Source organism: Thamnophis sirtalis, unplaced genomic scaffold, assembly GCF_051295495.1.
Source record: "Thamnophis sirtalis isolate CommonGarterSnake01/CBP01778 unplaced genomic scaffold, rThaSir2_p1.2 scaffold_3, whole genome shotgun sequence".
NCBI lineage: Eukaryota > Metazoa > Chordata > Lepidosauria > Squamata > Natricidae > Thamnophis > Thamnophis sirtalis.
In genome coordinates, this window is record NW_028261383.1 from 167,664,885 (window position 1) to 167,683,778 (window position 18,894).

The 18,894-nt window shown below is 41.6% G+C and overlaps 2 protein-coding genes across 3 annotated transcripts in view; both read right to left on the reverse strand.

Moving 5' to 3' along the window:
- The window catches only part of PHF8 (PHD finger protein 8), a 46,102-nt gene extending 42,040 nt beyond the window's left edge, over positions 1 to 4,062 (reverse strand). The window contains exons 1-2 of one of the 2 annotated variants that reach the window (XM_087710813.1): positions 2,843 to 4,062; positions 1,070 to 1,155 (exon numbers count right to left, since the gene is read on the reverse strand). In XM_087710813.1, the coding sequence (XP_087566939.1) occupies positions 1,070 to 1,155; positions 2,843 to 2,940 (184 nt within the window). In that variant the 5' untranslated portion in view covers positions 2,941 to 4,062. The remainder of the gene's footprint in view (positions 1 to 1,069; positions 1,156 to 2,842) is intronic. The other variant, XM_087710812.1, reaches the window with a different exon arrangement.
- A 12,044-nt stretch (positions 4,063 to 16,106) lies between these two features.
- The window catches only part of FAM120C (family with sequence similarity 120 member C), a 35,053-nt gene continuing 32,265 nt past the window's right edge, over positions 16,107 to 18,894 (reverse strand). The window contains exon 16 of the mRNA XM_087710834.1: positions 16,107 to 18,670. Coding sequence (XP_087566960.1) covers positions 18,389 to 18,670 — 282 coding nt within the window. The 3' untranslated portion in view covers positions 16,107 to 18,388. The remainder of the gene's footprint in view (positions 18,671 to 18,894) is intronic.

The window sequence follows — 18,894 nt, forward strand, 5'->3', positions numbered from 1 at the left end:
TTGTAGTCTTGCGGATTGCAAACCACAAGGTTGAAAAATGCCATCAATATCGACTGGAATTTCAGAAATCAAAAGTGTTACTGAAAATATTTACACATTGGGGCTGAGCTAACAAATTGCCTAGATCAATGAAAAACAGATTGTGCAATGTATGTTTATTATTTATTTGATTATATAATTAGAATAAATAAAAAGCACACAAATTAATTATGCACCTAGACCTAGAGCCAGATGACACACATTTGTTCAATGTCTCTATCTGAGGTAGAAATGGCTGAACAGACTTTTAATAGCTGTAGATGTAAGTAGAACCCTGTAGCTATTACTCGTCATAAACGTCCTGGACCTGTCACTCATTGTAAAATAATATAAACAGTAGAACAGCAGCCCATAAAGGTAAGGGAACTGGGCTGGGCATGCAGGAAGAGCTGTGCAAACTTGTCAAAAAGATTCTCTTCAGTTTCCTTTAGCTGGCAGGCCTTGTGAGCTTCAAGTGGTTTTTTGACGTTCTTATTCACAAGAATGTGTATAATGCACCATATATTGGGGCATTGGTGATGAAATAGCAACCACGCAGTCATTATTATGTTTGTTTACATGGTTATTTTGAGAGACCGCCTACTGCCAATTACCTCCACCAGACCGATTAGATCCCACAGACTAGGCCTCCTCCGAATTCCATCCACTAGCCAGTGTTGACTGGCGACTACCCGGAGGAGAGCCTTCTCTGTGGCTGCTCCGACCCTCTGGAACGAACTCCCCGTGGAGATTCGCACCCTCACCACCCTCCAGGCCTTCCGCAAAGCCCTTAAAACCTGGCTGTTCCGACAGGCCTGGGGCTAAAGAACCGTGCCCCTATCTCGAATGGTATGATTGTTGTGCTTTTTAAATTATGTATTGTTTTGGGTTGTTGTCAAATTGTCTGTATCCCCCCTTCCCTTGTTTGAGTTGTGAGCTGCCCTGAGTCCCCCTCGGGGGGAAAGGGCGGCATACAAATGAAATAAACAAACAAACAACAAACATATTTTATCTCCTTGGAAGCGTAAAATATAAAAGGACAATAACTTACTGACAGATGGTCCATGAAGTAGTTCACAGTTGGGGCAGTGATACAAGTCAATGTCGGCTGCTGCATCCTCTTCTACTCCAACGCAACTTGAAGAGAGAAAGAAAATTGCTTGCTTTGCTCTACACAGTTTTTAAAAAGTTAGACCCAAATGTCCTTTCTCCAAATGCCTCACCTGGATGGCCCCATTGTTCCCCATCTTTGCTCCCTTTTTCCTTTTGTTCCTTACCCTGCTGTTTGTTTAGAGCAGGAAAGCAAATCATATCTGAGGCAAGAATTGGAAGAATCCAGTATCTCTTGCATTCCCAATTATCCCAATTACTTTTAAAAATTGCAAGATAGTTTATTCATTTTTTGATTGTTATAAGGTTGAGTATATACTGTATGCAGCTTTAAGCAACTATCCTTGTGACAGTGTCATTTTGATTTTTCTTCTTTACTTTCACGTCTTTTAACTGTTATTTCCTACGAAGCAATGGATGAACTGGGATTCTTTTTCTTTGAAATATGTTAAAAAGTATTTAAGCCTATTCCATGATAAGGCTGATAATACAACAAATTGCCACTGCCATCAGTGCAAAATCCAAGCTGGAATAAATGTGTTTACTCGCCTGGATGGCAGTCCTGCAGAGATCCAGGAAGCTATAGCAACTCTGAATCACAGGTGGTGTAGGTGAATTCTGAATGCCGGTTCTACAGGCCTAGTGCTCCTAGCCTAAAGCTAGGGCCAGTGCCTGGGGAAGACCCTGGAGGGAATGATTCCACACTTTGCTTGATGGGGGATTTGTCTCTGATCCAGTCCAAGAAACATTTTCATATCTGAACCAGCATAATTCAATAGCCACGTTTTGGGCTTGAAACAAAGCATCAAGCAGTCCCCTATAAAGCATAACTACTCTCCAAATCCACTTTGTTTGAACATCCTACTATCATTCAGCAATAATTTAAACAAAAAAGTCCTCTTCAGCGTAAAAGTATTACACAAATTTGTCTGAGGTTAAAAAAAAAATACAGGAAGTGGTGTGGAGTTAAAAACACAACAAAAATAGGCTGAAAGCTGTAGTGTCCTTTACGTTTTGATTCTGCTCAGCCTTGAGGAGGTTATTCCAGACACGATGAATGCCTGTTTACCTGAGAGAATGTATTTATTTCACCATCTCTCAGTGCACCCAACTCGAAACACTTCGGTTGCGTGAAGAAAGTAAGTGGCAATGCAAACTTACTTCAGTCTAAGTTGACTGGCGTTAGTAAAGCTTAAGGCAATGATAACGAAGGATTATGGGATACGATTCCCTTATTTCTTGATTCTTTACAAGGCTGGTTAATTGGGAATCCAACTTTCGTCACTTACCTTTGGTTGCACTCATCTTAAGTTATGTACCCAAGTTCTGTTGCCGGGTAAAAAAACATCTGTATGAATCATGCCATGAGCACCTTTGTCTAGATTTAATCCTCCAACTTTCTCAAAATTTGTTGCCTCAGACTACAATGAATGCCTCAGCATACAGATGTAGAGATAGGGTACCATTAATTACTAGGAACAAGGGTTTTGTTTTTTTTAAACAATGCCTCACTGAATTTTTTGCAGGTGAATTTCAATCACAAATACACAAATCTTAGTCTAAACAATCCTTGAAAGCAACCGCCCGCTAAGACTTAAGTGTTGCCATAGGTTGCCCATGCCCTGGAAATCGTCCCATTTACATTAGTACCCAAAGAGAAAACAGCATGCCCAAGACCAGCAAACAGCCATTTCCACTCCGTTTGATTGCTCACCTGCCATGGAACCAGTCCTGGCAAGCATCACACTCGATCATGAAGCGGGTGACATCGTAGGGCAGGCGACAGAGACAATACACCGGGACAGAGGCCATGGTGGAGGGAAGGGGGGCTGCTCCAAGTTCAAGCCAAGGAAGACCCTCAGGAATCCAAAGGCTATCAAACTGTCCCTAAGGCAAGCCGGGGAGGCTTCTCATGCTCAGGCCTGAAGGAAAAAGTCCTGTCCCAGCTGGGGTTAAGTGAGGATGGAATAAAATTCATTCACGCAAAAAACAACACAAAACGCACCCACGTCCCAGGCACCAACTTTTGTGCAAAAAATGCAGTTGTGAGCCTGAAGTCCGGCCGGCTTTTTTGGGGGGGCCCCGAAACAAACAAAAAAACAACAAAACCAGCAAGGAAAAACAACTGGTGAAATCCTCCGCAGATCGCCTTTCCGAAGCCGTTTCGGACAGACCTCACGTTTTTTTAGGGGATTTCCCTAAGAACCCGAAATCCTCCGAAACATCCCCCCCCGCTCCCCCAAAAAAGCTCGCAGCGCCTTCTCCCCGCTCCGTTCAGAAGTTTGCGGGCTCCTTTTTCCCCTTCCCAGGGAAGGGGAAAGTGGGGTCCCCCCCCACGACCGGCCTCCCAAATTGAGGGGAGTCCCCTCCGTGCGGCCGGCAGAGCCCGCTCCCCTTCTTTCTTGGTCCCCGGGGGAGGGTGAAGAAAAGACCCTCGGCTCTTCCTTCAAGCCCAACAAAGCGCGCTAAGGCTCCCTCGCTCTCCAAGGACGACCTCCGTACTCCCTTCTCCCCGAAAGAGCGAAATCATTGTTTCCCTCCCTTCCTCTCCCCACGATGCCCATCCGAGCTCCCCCTTTACTCCCACGATCTTGTCTGGGGGGGTGGGATGGGGGGGGGTCTCCCTCTTTCAAATCAAAAGGTTTCCCCCTTCGCTCCCCTTTCTTCTTGCCCCGGAGCCGAAGGCGGGCGCGAGACTCTGCCGATTTCTCTGCAACGCCAGATCCCGGCACCTTCTCCCCGGCGGAAGCGCCAACGCCAGGACGGGGATCCGAGGCCTTCCCGAAGCAAAGGAATTCCTCTAGGCTTTTCGGCCGCTGAAAGGGCCTCCGCGAGGCCTAAGGTCCTGGGGTTTTCTTTTCCAGCCTTCCCGATAAAGTTTTATTCAAAACAAGGGAAGGGAGAGGAAGGGAATAGAGGAGGGGCTGGCGGCCATCTTAGGAGAGGCAAAGCGCGGGCGCGCGGGGAAGCCATCTTGAGAGTGGCGCTGGAGCCCCCTCCCCAGGCAAGCAACGTCCAACGACGATTGCGGCAGCCATTTAGGGAAGCGGGTCGAAGGAGAGCGTTCCACCATAGAGACAAACGGAGCGGCGGATAGAGCGCCCTCCGCCTCCACGAAAGAAGGCGGGATATCCGGGTTATTTCTGACAGGGCGGGTAACACCGGAAGCGATGGGAGATCCGGGTTGTATCGGAGAGCTGAGGCGATTGTCCCACCCGGAGCTCGTTTCCTGCCATGAGAATAGCCGCCTAACCGTCTGCGTGTCCGCCCTATATTTTCAAACTTCAGCCCTTTTGTGGGGAAATGCCGAGTTTATTTCGTGGCGTTTATGCTGCATGGGACAGCTATATGTATGAAACTGCCTCTGCAGTACAGGTAGTCCTCGACTTACAACAATTCATTTAGTGACCGTTAAGAGTTACAACGGCAGTGAAAAAAGCAACGCGACCGTTTTTCACACTTGCGACCGTTGCAGCTTCCCCATGATCGTGTGACCAAAATTCAAAAGTGTGCTGATTGATTCGAGTTATGACGGTTGCAGTGTCCTGGAGGGGGTCACCTGATCCCCTTTTGGGACTTTCTGATAAAAGTCAAGGGGGAAGCCAGATTTGCTTCACAACCACGACACTGACTTAATAACTGCAATGATTCACTTAACTGTGGCAAGAAAGGTCGTGAAATGGAGTAAATTCACTTAATGTTTCACTTAGCAGCAGAAAGGTTCAGCTCCATTGTGGTCGTAAGTTGAGGACTACCTGTACAAGCTGAAATAGAACATGTGGTGGAGCTTGGGATGTGTGTGTGTGATGTTTATAATCTGCAGTTTTTTTAGTCGGTCTGGGCGTTAACATGACTGCCTAAACTGTTCCTAGAAGTTTTCTTGGCAACATTTTCAGAAGTGGTTTGTCATTGGCCTTCCATTCTTCCTAGGGCTGGTAATTCTTCATTGGCCTCAAACTTAGTCTCTAGTTTGGTTTGGTTTGGTTTTATTTGTATTTGTAGGCCGCCCTTTTCCCTGAGGGGACTCAGGGCGGCTCACAGAAAACCAAGGGAGGGGGGAATACAACATTGAGATTACAACACATAATAAAATAGCAAACAACATGCATACTACATTCGGGCGGGGTAACAGTCCTTATCCCCAGGCCTGACGGGCGAGCCAGTTCTTCAAGGCTATGCGGAAGGCCTGGACGGTGGAGAGAGTACGAATCTCTACGGGGAGCTCGTTCCAAAGGGTCGGGGCCACTGCTGAGAAGGCCCTCCTCCTTGTGGTTGCCAGCCGACACTGGCTGGCCGATGGAATACGGAGGAGGCCTAATCTATGAGATCTTATAGGTCGTAGGGAGGTAATTGGCAGAAGGCGGTCTCTCAAGTATCCAGATCCACTGCCATGTAGGGCTTTATGGGTGATCAATAGCACCTTGAAGCGCATCCGGAGATCGACAGGTAGCCAGCGCAGCTCGCGGAGGATAGGTGTAATGCGGGTGAATCGAGGTACACCCGCAATCACTCGCGCGGCTGCGTTCTGCACTAACTGAAGTCGCCGGATGCTCCTCAAGGGCAGCCCCATGTAGAGCACGTTGCAGTATTCCAGCCTAGAGGTCACAAGGGCCCGAGTGACTGTTGTGAGGGCCTCCCGATTCAGGTAGGGTCGCAACTGGCGCACCAGGCGTACCTGGGCGAATGCCCCCCTGGTCACAGCCGCTATATGGTGGTCGAATGACAGCTGTGGATCCAGGAGGACTCCCAAGTTGCGAACCCTCTCTGAGGGGTGTAAAATTTGACCCCCCAGCCTGAGTGTTGGATTATTGGTCAGATCTTTGGGAGGAAAACACAACAGCCACTCGGTCTTTTCCAGGTTGAGCACAAGCTTGTTAATCCTCATCCAGTCCATAACGGCTTCAAGCCCCCGGTCCATCACGTCCACCGCTTCATTGATTTGGCACGGGGCGGACAGATACAATTGAGTATCGTCCGCATATTGATGGTATCTGATCCCGTGCCTGCGGATGATCTCCCCCAGCGGTTTCATGTAGATGTTGAATAGTAGGGGGGATAAGACCGAACCCTGCGGCACCCCATATTTTAGGGGCCTTGGGGACGATCTCTGCCCTCCCACTAACACCGACTGCGACCTGTCCGAGAGGTAGGAGGAGAACCACCGTAATACGGTGCCTCCCACTCCCACCTCCCGCAGTCGTCGCAGAAGGATACCATGGTCAATGGTATCGAAAGCCGCTGAGAGGTCAAGGAGGACCAGGATGGAGGGATGTCCTTCATCTCTGGCCCTCCAAAGATCATCCATCAATGCGACCAAAGCGGTTTCTGTGCTGTAACCGGGTCTGAAGCCTGACTGGAAGGGGTCTAGATAGTTTGCTTCCTCCAAGGACCGTTGGAGCTGAAAGGCCACCACCTTCTCAACAACCTTCCCCAAAAAGGGGAGGTTGGAGACCGGGCGATAGTTGTTAAGGGCAGCTGGATCCAAGGATGGTTTCTTCAGGAGGGGTCTCACCACCGCCGCTTTCAGTGCGGCGGGGAAGTTCCCCTCCCGAAGGGAGGCGGTTACAACCGCCTGGATCCAGCCTCGTGTCACCTCACTGCAGTTAGAAACCAGCCATGAGGGACACGGATCCAAAGCACAGGTGGAGGAACTTACAGCTCTCATGGCCTTGTCCACATCCCCGGGGGTAACTTGGAGCCTTGGTACCTAAGCCAAACTGACTCTTGTGTTACATTTATTTAGGGTAAAAGGCAGAATGGGGTTGATGGACAGCCCAAGAATTAAATTTAGGATTTTGTGTAATTTGAAAGTAAAAATGCTTGTAAAAAAACCGGCCAGTCTCCAATCTTTGTTTTTCAGGGAAGGTGGTCCCACAGCAGCTTCGGAAGATCCTCAGTGAAGTAGACTTATGTGGACCCCTTTCAGTCTCGATTCAGGCCTGGTTACAGGACCAAAATGGCATTGGGGGCACATTTGGATGGGGGAAGGGGTAGTTTGCCCATCCTTGCTCTTTCTTGACTTCTCAGCAACTTTCAATACCTTTAAGCATGATAGTTTTCTGGATGGGCTCCAGGGGTTGGGTGTGGTCAGCACTGTATTATGGTGGTTCTCTTCCTTCAGGACCAGTTCCAATCCGTGTGTTGTGGGGGGCACATTTGATCACTGATTTGAAGAGTGCCTCAGGGTTCTATGCTTTCTCCACGTCTTCCACTGAGGAACAATGAACGTGTACATGAAGCCACTGGGCGATGTTAACCATCAGCACAAGATGAGGTACCATTCATGGTATAGCTACCCAGCTTTCTCTCTCTCCCAGGCTTCCCTTTTTAGAGAGGTTTATAAAGAAAATATTGGTGCTCCAGTTTCAATGTACCCAAGAGAAAGTGGATTATTTAAACCCTTTTTAAATCAAGGTTTAGGCAATGGTACCGGATAGAAATTACCTGAGTCACACTGATGGATGGTTTGTGTTGCACCTTCAGGTCATTTTCAGACTTTTGAAAGAATGAATGTGCTGGTTCAACAAGAATTCAAGTTTATATTGCATTCATTAAGATTAAGGAACTAGATGGGAGATGAATGGCAAAAACAAATCTACAAAGAACACTAATCAGTTCTTTTCAATCAAAACACGCACTTCCTCATACACATAGAACAATCAATCAAACTGCAAAGCATAACATGCACAATTTTCTATAAAAGCAAGGGGGTTGCGGTATTTTTGCTAGATTTCTGAGGATTTCTGAGGATTGGAACACTTGCACAAATCCTACATCTGAGTTAGAATTGGGTCCTAGAATTATGTACTTCTCCACTTTTTATTTAGGATTAGATTTCAAGAGAGTATCCCTCTTTTCTAGCCAAACCATTTATCCTATCTGTATCCAGTAACCATCACAACACTCTAGCTAATTAAAGGATGAGAATAGTTAAACCATAACAATCATTTTCCAAGAGAGTAGAAAAGTATAGGCCTAGTTAGAACATAAATTAGGTATTTGTGGTAGTGTCTTTTGAACTGCACAGTTATGTCAAGGAATAGTAGGCACAGGTAAATCTACAGTGTCATTATTATATGTTGCAGGCCCGGATCTGTTTTTAAATTTCATTTTTTTGTTCTACTGTTCCTTAAGATTTAAGATATTTTCTCATAAGTTACTCTGAGCTCTCATTCCTTTTCCTGGAACTGTAATTCCATGCATGATATCGAATAACTGTTAGCACTTATATACACCTTCAATTGGGGAAAAAGTCTAAGCATAGAAGTTGCAACAATTGAACTCATACCTCCGTAATTTAAACAAACGTCTTCTTTTCCACTTTCCCCAAGTAGGCTCCCACTATAGTACACATTTGGATACCGTTATATAACACCTTGCTTGAATTTACCATATCCATATGCTGATCATTGTTTTATGACGTTACAAATAAAACCTCATTTTCAGTTTATATATATTTGGTACATATTTAGAAGACCCCAGGCAATGGACCTTTTCTGCTATCGCACCCATGTTGTGTAATATTCCATCAGAAATGACATCAGTTTCATCTGAGTTTTTGAAGGTCCCTCAAGACCTGGTTATGTAAGCAGGCCTAGGGACCTGGGTGAACTAGTGAGGTGGCTCCATTACTATTAACATCCCCTCATTTATTTTATTTTGTTTCTTTTTCTTCTGAATAAAAGTATTGCTTTTATAGTTCTAATCTTTTTACAATTATTTTTAAATAAGTATAATTATTTTAGTAATGATTGTTTTATATGTATTGTTTTATTGGATGTTGTACACTGCTGAGAGTCACATTCTGTGATATGGACAGCCATATAAATTTGATAAATTAATGTTATGTAGTTCGTAGAATACAAACTATGATGTTCAATGATTGAGAGAAGTAACATCTACTGAAATTTGGCTACTGGCACTCTTAATTATTACTTTTTTATGAAATGGATTTCTTCTTTGCATGTTACAATTTGGAGTATTTCCCTCAAGCAGCTTCTGCAGAGTTGCAGCTCATACCTAGTAGTGACTTGAAATGATGACCTCAATAAACAGAGTGTAAAGCAAAAGAGACACCACTTTTTCTTTACTAAAAGAATAGACTTTATTAAGCACTGTAAGTCTTTCTCCATCATCAACAGATGAACAGCGCACCAAGATTCCACCAGCAAAAAACATTCCCAAAAGACACCCAAGCTTTCTGATCACAAACCTACTGCAAATTTCCCCTGATTTAGAGCAACCTGTCCAAACTTACACTGATTAAAAAACCCAACAACCTATGGAGTATGTTGTGGGGTGCAAGGATTGGGGAGATGGGAATTTGATTATCAAGATTGGGGTGGGGACAGTAAAGATAACATTTATCCATCCACTAAGAACAGGTGTTAATTAGCATAAAAAGAAATATTTTTAAAAGGTAGAAGGGAATAATGTATTGATCATTAACTTCCCATATAAATAAAGCATGAAACTTGCAATTGACGGGATCACTAACAAGAAAAATCAGATTTACTCTGTTCAGCAAAATTATTGATTTGTATTTTTTAAGCTAAAATCTTAGGCTAAACATTTTGAAAAGGCAATTGTGGAGAGAGATATATCTGGTAAAAATGCAATGTCAAGGTTACTCAAGGAAAGTATGAGGGAAAAGACTGGCTTAAAATAACAACTGAGTTTGTTTTTACTTTTAAAAATCTCACTAGGCATTTAGTTACTATCAACAAAGCATCTACCAAAATACAAGAGCAATGGTTATAATCAGAAAAGGTGTACATCCCATCTGAAAGGGTAATATTATAGACAGATATGGTGCTTGTGGGAAGAAAGGGTTGATTTTTCAAAATTGAGGACAAAAATCTAATCTGAAAAATAACTAGAAAATGAGCAACAGCGTCTGACTTTAAGCAATGACCAGTAAATAGCAGTTAAAATGGTAAGATTCGTAACAGGTGTGTTCATTAGGTTTCCTTTAAACATTAAAGGTGGACTTTAAAACAGAAATCAGCACAGGTAAAACCAAAAAGCAGAAGAGGTTTTTGGGAGGGGAGAGAATGGGAAGAATAAAAAATTAAAAATAGAAGTACATGCATATTTAGCAAAGTACATGTTGTAAGTTAGCTACTATAATGATTCAACCTTGGTAGTAAAATTCTGCTAACTACATTAAAAATAAAAAAGAACACATTGTAGTTTGTGTAGGATTTGTGTCGCCTAATCTTAACCATGCTTACTTAGAAGAAGAGACCATAGTACAATGGGGCTTTTCATCCAAGTAGCTACAGTTAAGGTTTACACTAAGTTACATTTGAAGTTGAGTGATGGGGGGGAGGGGGAATGGTGGTTCTCTGGCCCAAATGGCTAGTTAGTGGCACTGTGTCCTCTTCACAGGCTCAAGTGTATCTATGTATAGTTTGTGGATCGGGACACCCCCATTCCCCTCCACAAGAATCATGTCCCTGTTGTAATGTTCGTCTGTCACTCCCCCAGGGATCTAAGGGTTCACTTATTTTTTTCTGAATCCAAGAAAGGGTGGAATTCTAAACCACACCAGAAAAAGTTAAAAGCTGTCCCTCCCTGAAAAGGCTCCCTAGTCTTTTCAAAGTATATATTATACTGAAAGTATATTTGGAATATTCCATTTTCTTAAGAGTTCCAGCCAAGTTAACTGGTAGCAAAAGCTTAGGAATTGCTAGCCACAGTCACAATTTTTAGTACTGCCTCAGAATGGGATCAATGACTCCTAAGAGAAAGGCAAGCAATCTTGGTCAACAGGTTGGTTTTAAACTTTCCCTCCCTCCCTGGTGACAAAAATATGAAGGAAGCATGCTAAAACCCCATGTCTATGATTTGATGGGTCAAATCCTTACAAAGGTTGTTGGACTCCAGGAAATATGCTTTAGAAATTCAGAACTGCAACCAAATACAGCAAGCTTAAAAAGATTAATTTTATATTTCTACCCTAAAAGATGTCTTCCTATATTTTAAAGGATGCAGTCTGAACTCAGAAAAACACTTTGTCACATTAGTAATTTAAGATTCACTGGATGATGGGTAGGGAAGAATCAGATTACTTCCATGAATTTTCAACATCACAATATGCTAACTCAGCAATTAATGACAATAAACATGAAAACATAGGTGCAGTTAATGGGCCTGAATTCACTGGGATAAATACTTGACAATCTATACCACACAAAGATCCAGTTCTAGAGGGAATCTAGATCAGGATCCCATGGCAAGGAACTCTGAAGTTCAATTTCCATAATCTCTACTTTAAGGATTATGGGAGTTGAAGTCCATCTTAAATGAAGGGCACTGAAATGGGGGATACCAGACAAAAGGGTTACAGAAATAAATAAAAAAAGAATGGCCTAGATTCACAAATACTTGAGAAAACCTTTGGGTCAGTTAGTTACAACATTTCCCTAGAAATCAACCTCAATGAACTGGAGATTTGCAATTAATTGCAACCATTTAGTTTCCAGCTATCTATAAGTTTTTTTCAGATACAAAAAAATATTCCTTTTCTTTTCATAAAACTTCCATATTATCTATCATGACTATTTTAAAACTTCTAAGTTTCACAGATTATCTTGCACTAAGTTTCCAGCTTTCTAGAAGTGCAAGGATAGGAAAAATAGATGCTTTGTATATTCAGATTTTTACTTCCGTACTTCTCTAGGGTCACAAACAGGCTAAGCTTACAATACCTATTTTTACCAAATGATCAGCAGTGGTAAACACCCACCTGTAGTGACATATTTGAAATGAAACATTCTTCCAGATTTTTAAATTTGGATACAAGGGTTTGAGGGCTACATATTTAGCATCTTTGAAATCTGAACCCTTGGTTCCAAAGCAATACTTTAGATTTCTGATTTCACAAGAAGATCTCAATGTTAGAAACTGTTATTTAAAAACACTGGTTTGAAAGTTTGTCATTTCAAGGTTTCAATTCAAATTAATTTTAATATTACTATTTAAGGCACAGTGTAACCTGTATAACATTTGATTTCTGATCCCTCAAAATTTTTAGTAACTACCGTAAGTACATCTACTAGTTTAGGGAAAGAGGGAATTTGCATTCCTTTGCCCCCAAATAAAGACAATAACAATATGAAAATCTTACCTGTTGTTTTTCAAAGCACAACCCAATCTACCACTATGCTCCTGCTGTAATTCTAATCCAACCTTTTTCAATCTGGTTTCCTCCCCCGACATGTGTTAGACTTCAGATCTCCCACTTCCCTAGCCAGTGGACTGGGGCAGGCTATTCTGATCAAAAGAGAAGAGGGTCCCTAGGAGAAAGACTCATTCTGCAAAAGTAGAACCTCAAATGATATTAATCAGTTCTATCCTAAAACTTAGGGTTAAACTTCTTTAATTCTCTCAAAGAAAGGCTCAATTACAAAATCTTTCTCCAGTTGGAATGACTTCATTGTAACATAATATTCCTATTTTAGCTCTGCAGGCACGAACCGTATCAGTCTGACCTGATTTGGGAGAAACTGCAGTAATTAAAACAGTACATTTTTGCAACAACATATGCAAATCCACTTGCTTAAAAAGCATTCGTCAAATTATTGCTTTTCACTGTGGACTTAAGAAGGTCATGTCATCTGGCTCTCATATGGTGGAGCAATGGGCATCAAAGCAGAGACGCTTTTTAAGAAATGGTCACGTAAGGGAAAGCGTTAACTTAATGCAAGTAAAAGATGCCTTGACCAAAAATACATTCAGAAATCTAAATATATCAATGAAGAAGAGTGATTCTTTGGATCCAGAAAGGAGAAACAAAATCAGTAATTTTATCCATCTCTTTGGCTCTGATACAACACTGGACTTTGAATTGCATGTTTTCATTATCCCTCTTACAGCCCCCAGGGAAGCACTTTGCATTTTTATTGAATATTTTAAAGCTGCATGATACCTTCTATTGTTTCGGATCAGCAGACAGTAAGCAACTCAAAATAAAATCAGGCCTCAATCATCTACATGTTTTAAAAGTATTCAGGATGTTTATCAAGGGAAATTTAATAACATTATTTCAAACCTCATTTTCTACTAGCTTACTCCAGATCAAACCTAAGTAAAATTTAATCTTCAAACATTGAATTTTGTCATGGGTTATAAAATGATCAAATGCATATCTCCACAACCATTTTCTAAAATGTTAAAAAAAAAAATCTACCAAATTAAATTTGGGCATCATTTTCAAGATCTGAGATTTCATCCAGGCACCTACATTTCTATACAATATCTTTGCTAACATGAACAATTAGGATTTTTTTTTTAAAAAAAAATCAAAATTACTTTTATATTCAATCCCACATTCCACACTCCCATAGAAGCACAGTACTGAACTCTTTGATATTTTTCTATAACTTGCAAAATGAACTAGTTTTCAACTGAGACTTATTAATTTCTGCAACCCAAACGGACCATAAAACCACATGAATTCTATAGAGTTTCAGAAATGGGGATTGGACCAGAACATTTTGGGTTTTTTTTATCTTAGCAATATAGTTGATCAAACTCTGATCCCATTCCTCTTCTGAAGCATTGGAGTTAGAAAATTAAGATGACAGAAAACTGAGGCAGCCTTATCTACCCCTAAACTGCGAGATACTGTATCAAATTATCTGTACACTAACAAACCTACATAATTGACTAACATAGGCAAGCAGATCTGTAGCTCTGGGATTAGACGTCAGAACTGTCAAAAGATTTGGCTGTACAGACATTTCTGCTACTCTTACGATAGAATCTTGCCTCCATGAATACTGTCAAACCAAAATTGACACAAAGGAAGATGTCAAGCTGTTCATTCCAAATTGAAGAGTTAAACAACCAGCATCAGGAAATAATGTGATGGTTAAATGAAAGTCTTTATCTTTCCCATCCTTCATCTTGGGAATAGAAGGGCACTTCCTTGTTAGGCCCAGATTAGAGTACATTTCACAATGTAGAGTCACAGTCTCTTCAAATTAGTTGTTTCAACTGAGACGGGGGTAGCTAGGATATCACCAGAAAAAGCATATTTCCCCCAATCTTCTTTGATGTGTGATTTAAAGTTCTGTTTGTTCTGCTATCATAACAAAGAAACAAAAGCATGAATCTTAAGGTCATTGTAGAAAAATTCATACCTGGATTTCACATTTAGCAAAAGATAATAGCTGCAAATATAATTATTAATTTATGTTGGATCTTCCATGCAAGAAGTAGAGATGTACATCTCCCTTCCAAATGCCATTCAATGCCCGATGCGGGATTGGGATTAATATTCTGCCATTATAACTCTAGATATAAGATGCTACCTAGATACTAAGCCTAAAAGAACTGTATTCTAAATGGTACATTGGGATTTATTTATTTATTCATTTTGCTTACTGGACAACAGGGTTTTATTTGGGGATTTCTTGCAAAAGAAAGTTGAACATTTAAGATGTTATTTAGGGACTGCAACAGGATGTAATATGAAAGAACCAAGGGAACAGGAAAAGAAGGGATAACTGATTAAAAAGATAAATCTCCCAAATATAAAAAAAATTATCCAGACAATCTAGATGATTAGTACTCAATGGAATCCACTGATGGAATGTGAGTCATTCCTGAATGAAAGTTGGATTGACTCTTCAAGGCAATTTTTGCATTGGACAACTAGCTTTAATCAGCAAAGGTTAGAAACAAAACAATCAAGATTTTAAAAGACTTGATTACTAGTTCCATTAATTCTGCAAATAAATATTTTTTTTTTAAAAAGGAAAAGATTTTATTTTTGTTTTGGGGACGGAAAGCTGATAAGATGCTCTCCAAATGTATGATTCTTAGTAGTAGTGCTATCTTTAAACAAGATGATTCTCTTTGTTAACCGTTGAGCCAGTACTTCACAATACGAAAGACATCCATTTGCCAGTTATTCACAATTTATCCAGCAGAACAAAAACTTTCTCTTTTCCATGTTTAGAACGCCAACCCAATCAGAATTACTAGTTTTTGCAGCTGAAAAGTGTGCTGCTTCGACTATTAAAAAAATCTGTTTTTTCCCCCCAAAATTTACCTACCAGAAATACTTTTTAAAAATCAAGTTCTTAATACTCAAAACTCTGTATCACAAACTACTTTAAATAGCAGCTCTTTGTTTTCTAAAATAGAGTCTACTTCCCATACTCCCCCAGCTACAACTATGATAGTTTTCAAACAAAAATGCTCTCCCACCCTTTAGACTGCTCTAGCTATTTTCCCAAAGGTAAAAGCAACTTTTTCCTTTGGCTGTTGTCAAGTTCTTGCCTTTAAGGGATAAAGAGATCTTTTTCGGGTGCTCCTTCCCTTCTGGCAACCATGGATCATTTCCAAAGCTCCTGCTCTTAGAGCAATATAAGAAATTTCCCATCTCAATGAGCTTGAGTCAACAGCTGCAGAGCAAAAATAGCCAACTGGTTATAGATCGATTCCAAAAATTGTCTGAAGCAAACAGTTTAAATCTTTTGATGAGAGTGATCTGGCAGCTCAACTGGGAGGAGGAAGATCAGGGCTTCCTGCTTTGAGATCTGGTAGGTGGATAACTCCGTGACCCGTCAAAACCGCGTTCCACAAAAGCGCGGTCGACGAAAGCACGTATGTGACGTCATCACAGCGCGACGAAAAAGATCGAAGAATTGAAATAAAAATTAAATTACAGCAAGCCGATTCACATAAAGGTAAGGGTTAGGTTTAGGGTTAGGTTAAGGGTTAGGGTTAGGTTTAGAGCGTTAGCGTTACGTTTAGCGTTAGGTTAAGGGTTAGCGTTAGGTTTTTCGTTAGGTTAAGGGTTAGGTTTAGGGTTAGGTTAAGGGTTAGGTTTGGGGGGGTTAGGGTAAGGTTTTCGCTTTATTTTTACATTTTTCGATCTTTTTCGTCGCGCTGTGATGACATCACATACGCGCTTTCATCGACCACGCTTTTGTCTACCGCGGTTTTGTGGTGGAACCGGATAACTCACCCAAGGCAATGGAGCCAGCAGTAGAAATAAGATACCCTGCTCTGTTTCAGGTTTTAAACCCATTTTAACTACTCTTTTATACATTTGCAGAAAACAAGGCAAATAAATTTGTTAAAAATTTGGATGATACCCTTCCTCACTTTTTAACACAATTCTGCAGTAATTGAAATTTAAGAAAATATTTCTTATGAACATATAAATTCAATTTAGTTATCATGACTTGTTGCCCAATAATACATTGAATCACTCACTAAAGGATGTCGTGGCTACCAACATTTATCTTGTGGCAATTAATTTCATAGAATTACTCTGTACTATTAAGAATACTTTTCTGATTTTGGTTTGAAGTGGAACCAGCCATTGTTCCAAGCAGCGGTTTAATCATGTGCCCTTCTGCTGGAGGAACAGAAAGGGAAACATTCAGCCAATGGATACTGATAGCAGAAGAGAAATTAAAAATCAAAACACATTTTAGATTACTCAAGTCATCTGACTCAAGTGCCGTAGAAGTTGTAAGAAACTAGAAGGAAATATGCACTGCAGAAGTGCATGTATGTTTGCAGCTGGAAAACTGGTTTAAAAATTCTTTCCAACAGAATGTTCAGCCTGTTCTATTTCTGACCCCAAATTACTTTGAACTGCCTGCTCTATATAAACATTCTGCATTTGAAATCTGCTTCAGTACGCAACATTTCGAATGGATTTACCAAGTTTCCAATATTCAAGGCTTTCAGATTCTACAAGATCATCTGCAAGGATAGGTGTAATTCAAATTAAACAACCCAAAAGGATAGGGAAATGGGAGAGAAAAGTGTGTATATAATGGAGTTTAGCTACACTACCGAAAACCTTGACTAACTGTTTTCAGCAAGTCTTTGGAAAAAATTTTCCCATTATCATCAGCATAAGAATTGATAGCAGATTGTGCGAAGCCTGAGGGGGTGGGCAGGGTGATTTCTAAAAGGCCCGATTCATCCTAGATTCATCCTAGATTCTAGATCGTGTACTGAACTTGTAGGATTCCCTTGGAAGAGAAGAATAAAGAATTACCAGCTGAGCAACTGCAATAACCCCAACCCCAACGCCCCCAATGTCACCTTTTTAATGACAACAAGAGCTAGAATCCCTCGCACCCACTCCGTTTCTGGGTAGGATGGATATCATTGGCAGCCTCACCCCACGACTTCCCCATTTGGATGGCTACCCACCCCACACCTTTACAGCCCCAGCTATCTTCAGCCATTTGCTCACAGTCCTGGAATTGTAACAGTAAGTGCTTGTCTGTTTTAAGGATAAGAAGTGTTCTGTCTGGTATCAGGAGGCCTGCCTCATTCTACTGCCGCAACCTGAGGATAGGACCCAATTGCTGGCAACTGGCGAAGCAGACCTTGAATTCATTAAACACGTAGCGTTTTGGAACGCAAGTTGTCTCCCGGGAACATTTTTACCCCTTCCGGGTTTGTAGCATTCATATTTATATATAGCTCTATTCATGTTATATATAAATATAATCTCTCTCTCTCTCTCTTTCATATATAATAAAAAGCACACGCCAACCGCTATATGCATCTTGTGCATAATTTGCAGTGGTGGTACTATACTCTTTCTCTCTTAAAAATCATTGTCTCTCATACACACCCCTTAATTCATACCAACATCACCATCCCTCAAAGCAATACTGCTATTTGGCCTGATGGTGGGGGAGTTGGCAAGAAATTAAACAAGGCAGGCAGGAAAAATCTGCCCCATTTTAAAGTAAAACCTTCCTGGCTTTTTCTTCCTTTAAAAATATCCCCCTTCCCAAAATCCAGAATTCATAATTCTTGCCCCCTAAAAAGTCTTCCCCCCTATAAAATTAAAAAACAAAAATAAATTCAAATAAACTTAAAAAAATTGCCGCCTTTATGGATCCGATTGGCACAGTGGCAAAATTGAGGGGCGGAATGCAAAAAAGCTGATGTTATCCTCCAAAACAGGGGCAAAAGTCCCAGCAGGCTGCTTGACCTCACAATATTACACAATACTACACAATATCTGCTGTAGTGGAGCAATTCGATTAATCAGCCAAATGTGGTAATGTGAGCTATCAAGACAGCAATCTCCCTGTCCCTGTCCCTGCCTAGCTAATAATTCTATTCCAGCACTTGATTGCATTTACATTCTAGCCAATGTGTTGGAAGGGCTGAATTTCCCCATCCTATCCTTGGCAGGTCAAAACCTTGTCATCCCATCCACCCATCCCATTTGCCAGCCAATTGGACCCACAGCGGCATCTATTCACTCCTCTTTCTGCAGAACCGGGAAGGGAAGCTTGTTCTCCGGGCATCGTTCAGAGTCCCCACCCATCGTCCCAAAAAAGGGGCTTTTGTTATTGCATGAGTCAGTGTCTCTTGCTAAGGCACAAGGTGATGTGGCTGAAGGGCATGCTCCAACAGTGGGATCTTCGCTGGCTCTGGAGGGGGGGCCTCCATCCCCATTAAACTGGGACTGGGGTCGGCTGCAGCTGCCGCCGCCGTTGCTGCCGAACTCGGACGTCTTTGCAGTTCCGTCGGTCAAGCTCTGTCGAACACAAAGGAAAGGCTTTAGGAAAAGATCAGGAAGCAGAAGACTCAAAGCCTGCCATGAAACACAGCTGGAAGAGCTGAAATCTCCAAACGTCATTACGATCTTTGTTTTTTTTACATTGCACATCTGTATGCAGTCCATTTCTGAATCGTGACCCGACTTAAGCGCGAACGTCATAAGCGCGCCGACAAAACTACGGCGCTAAAACTGTGATGTCA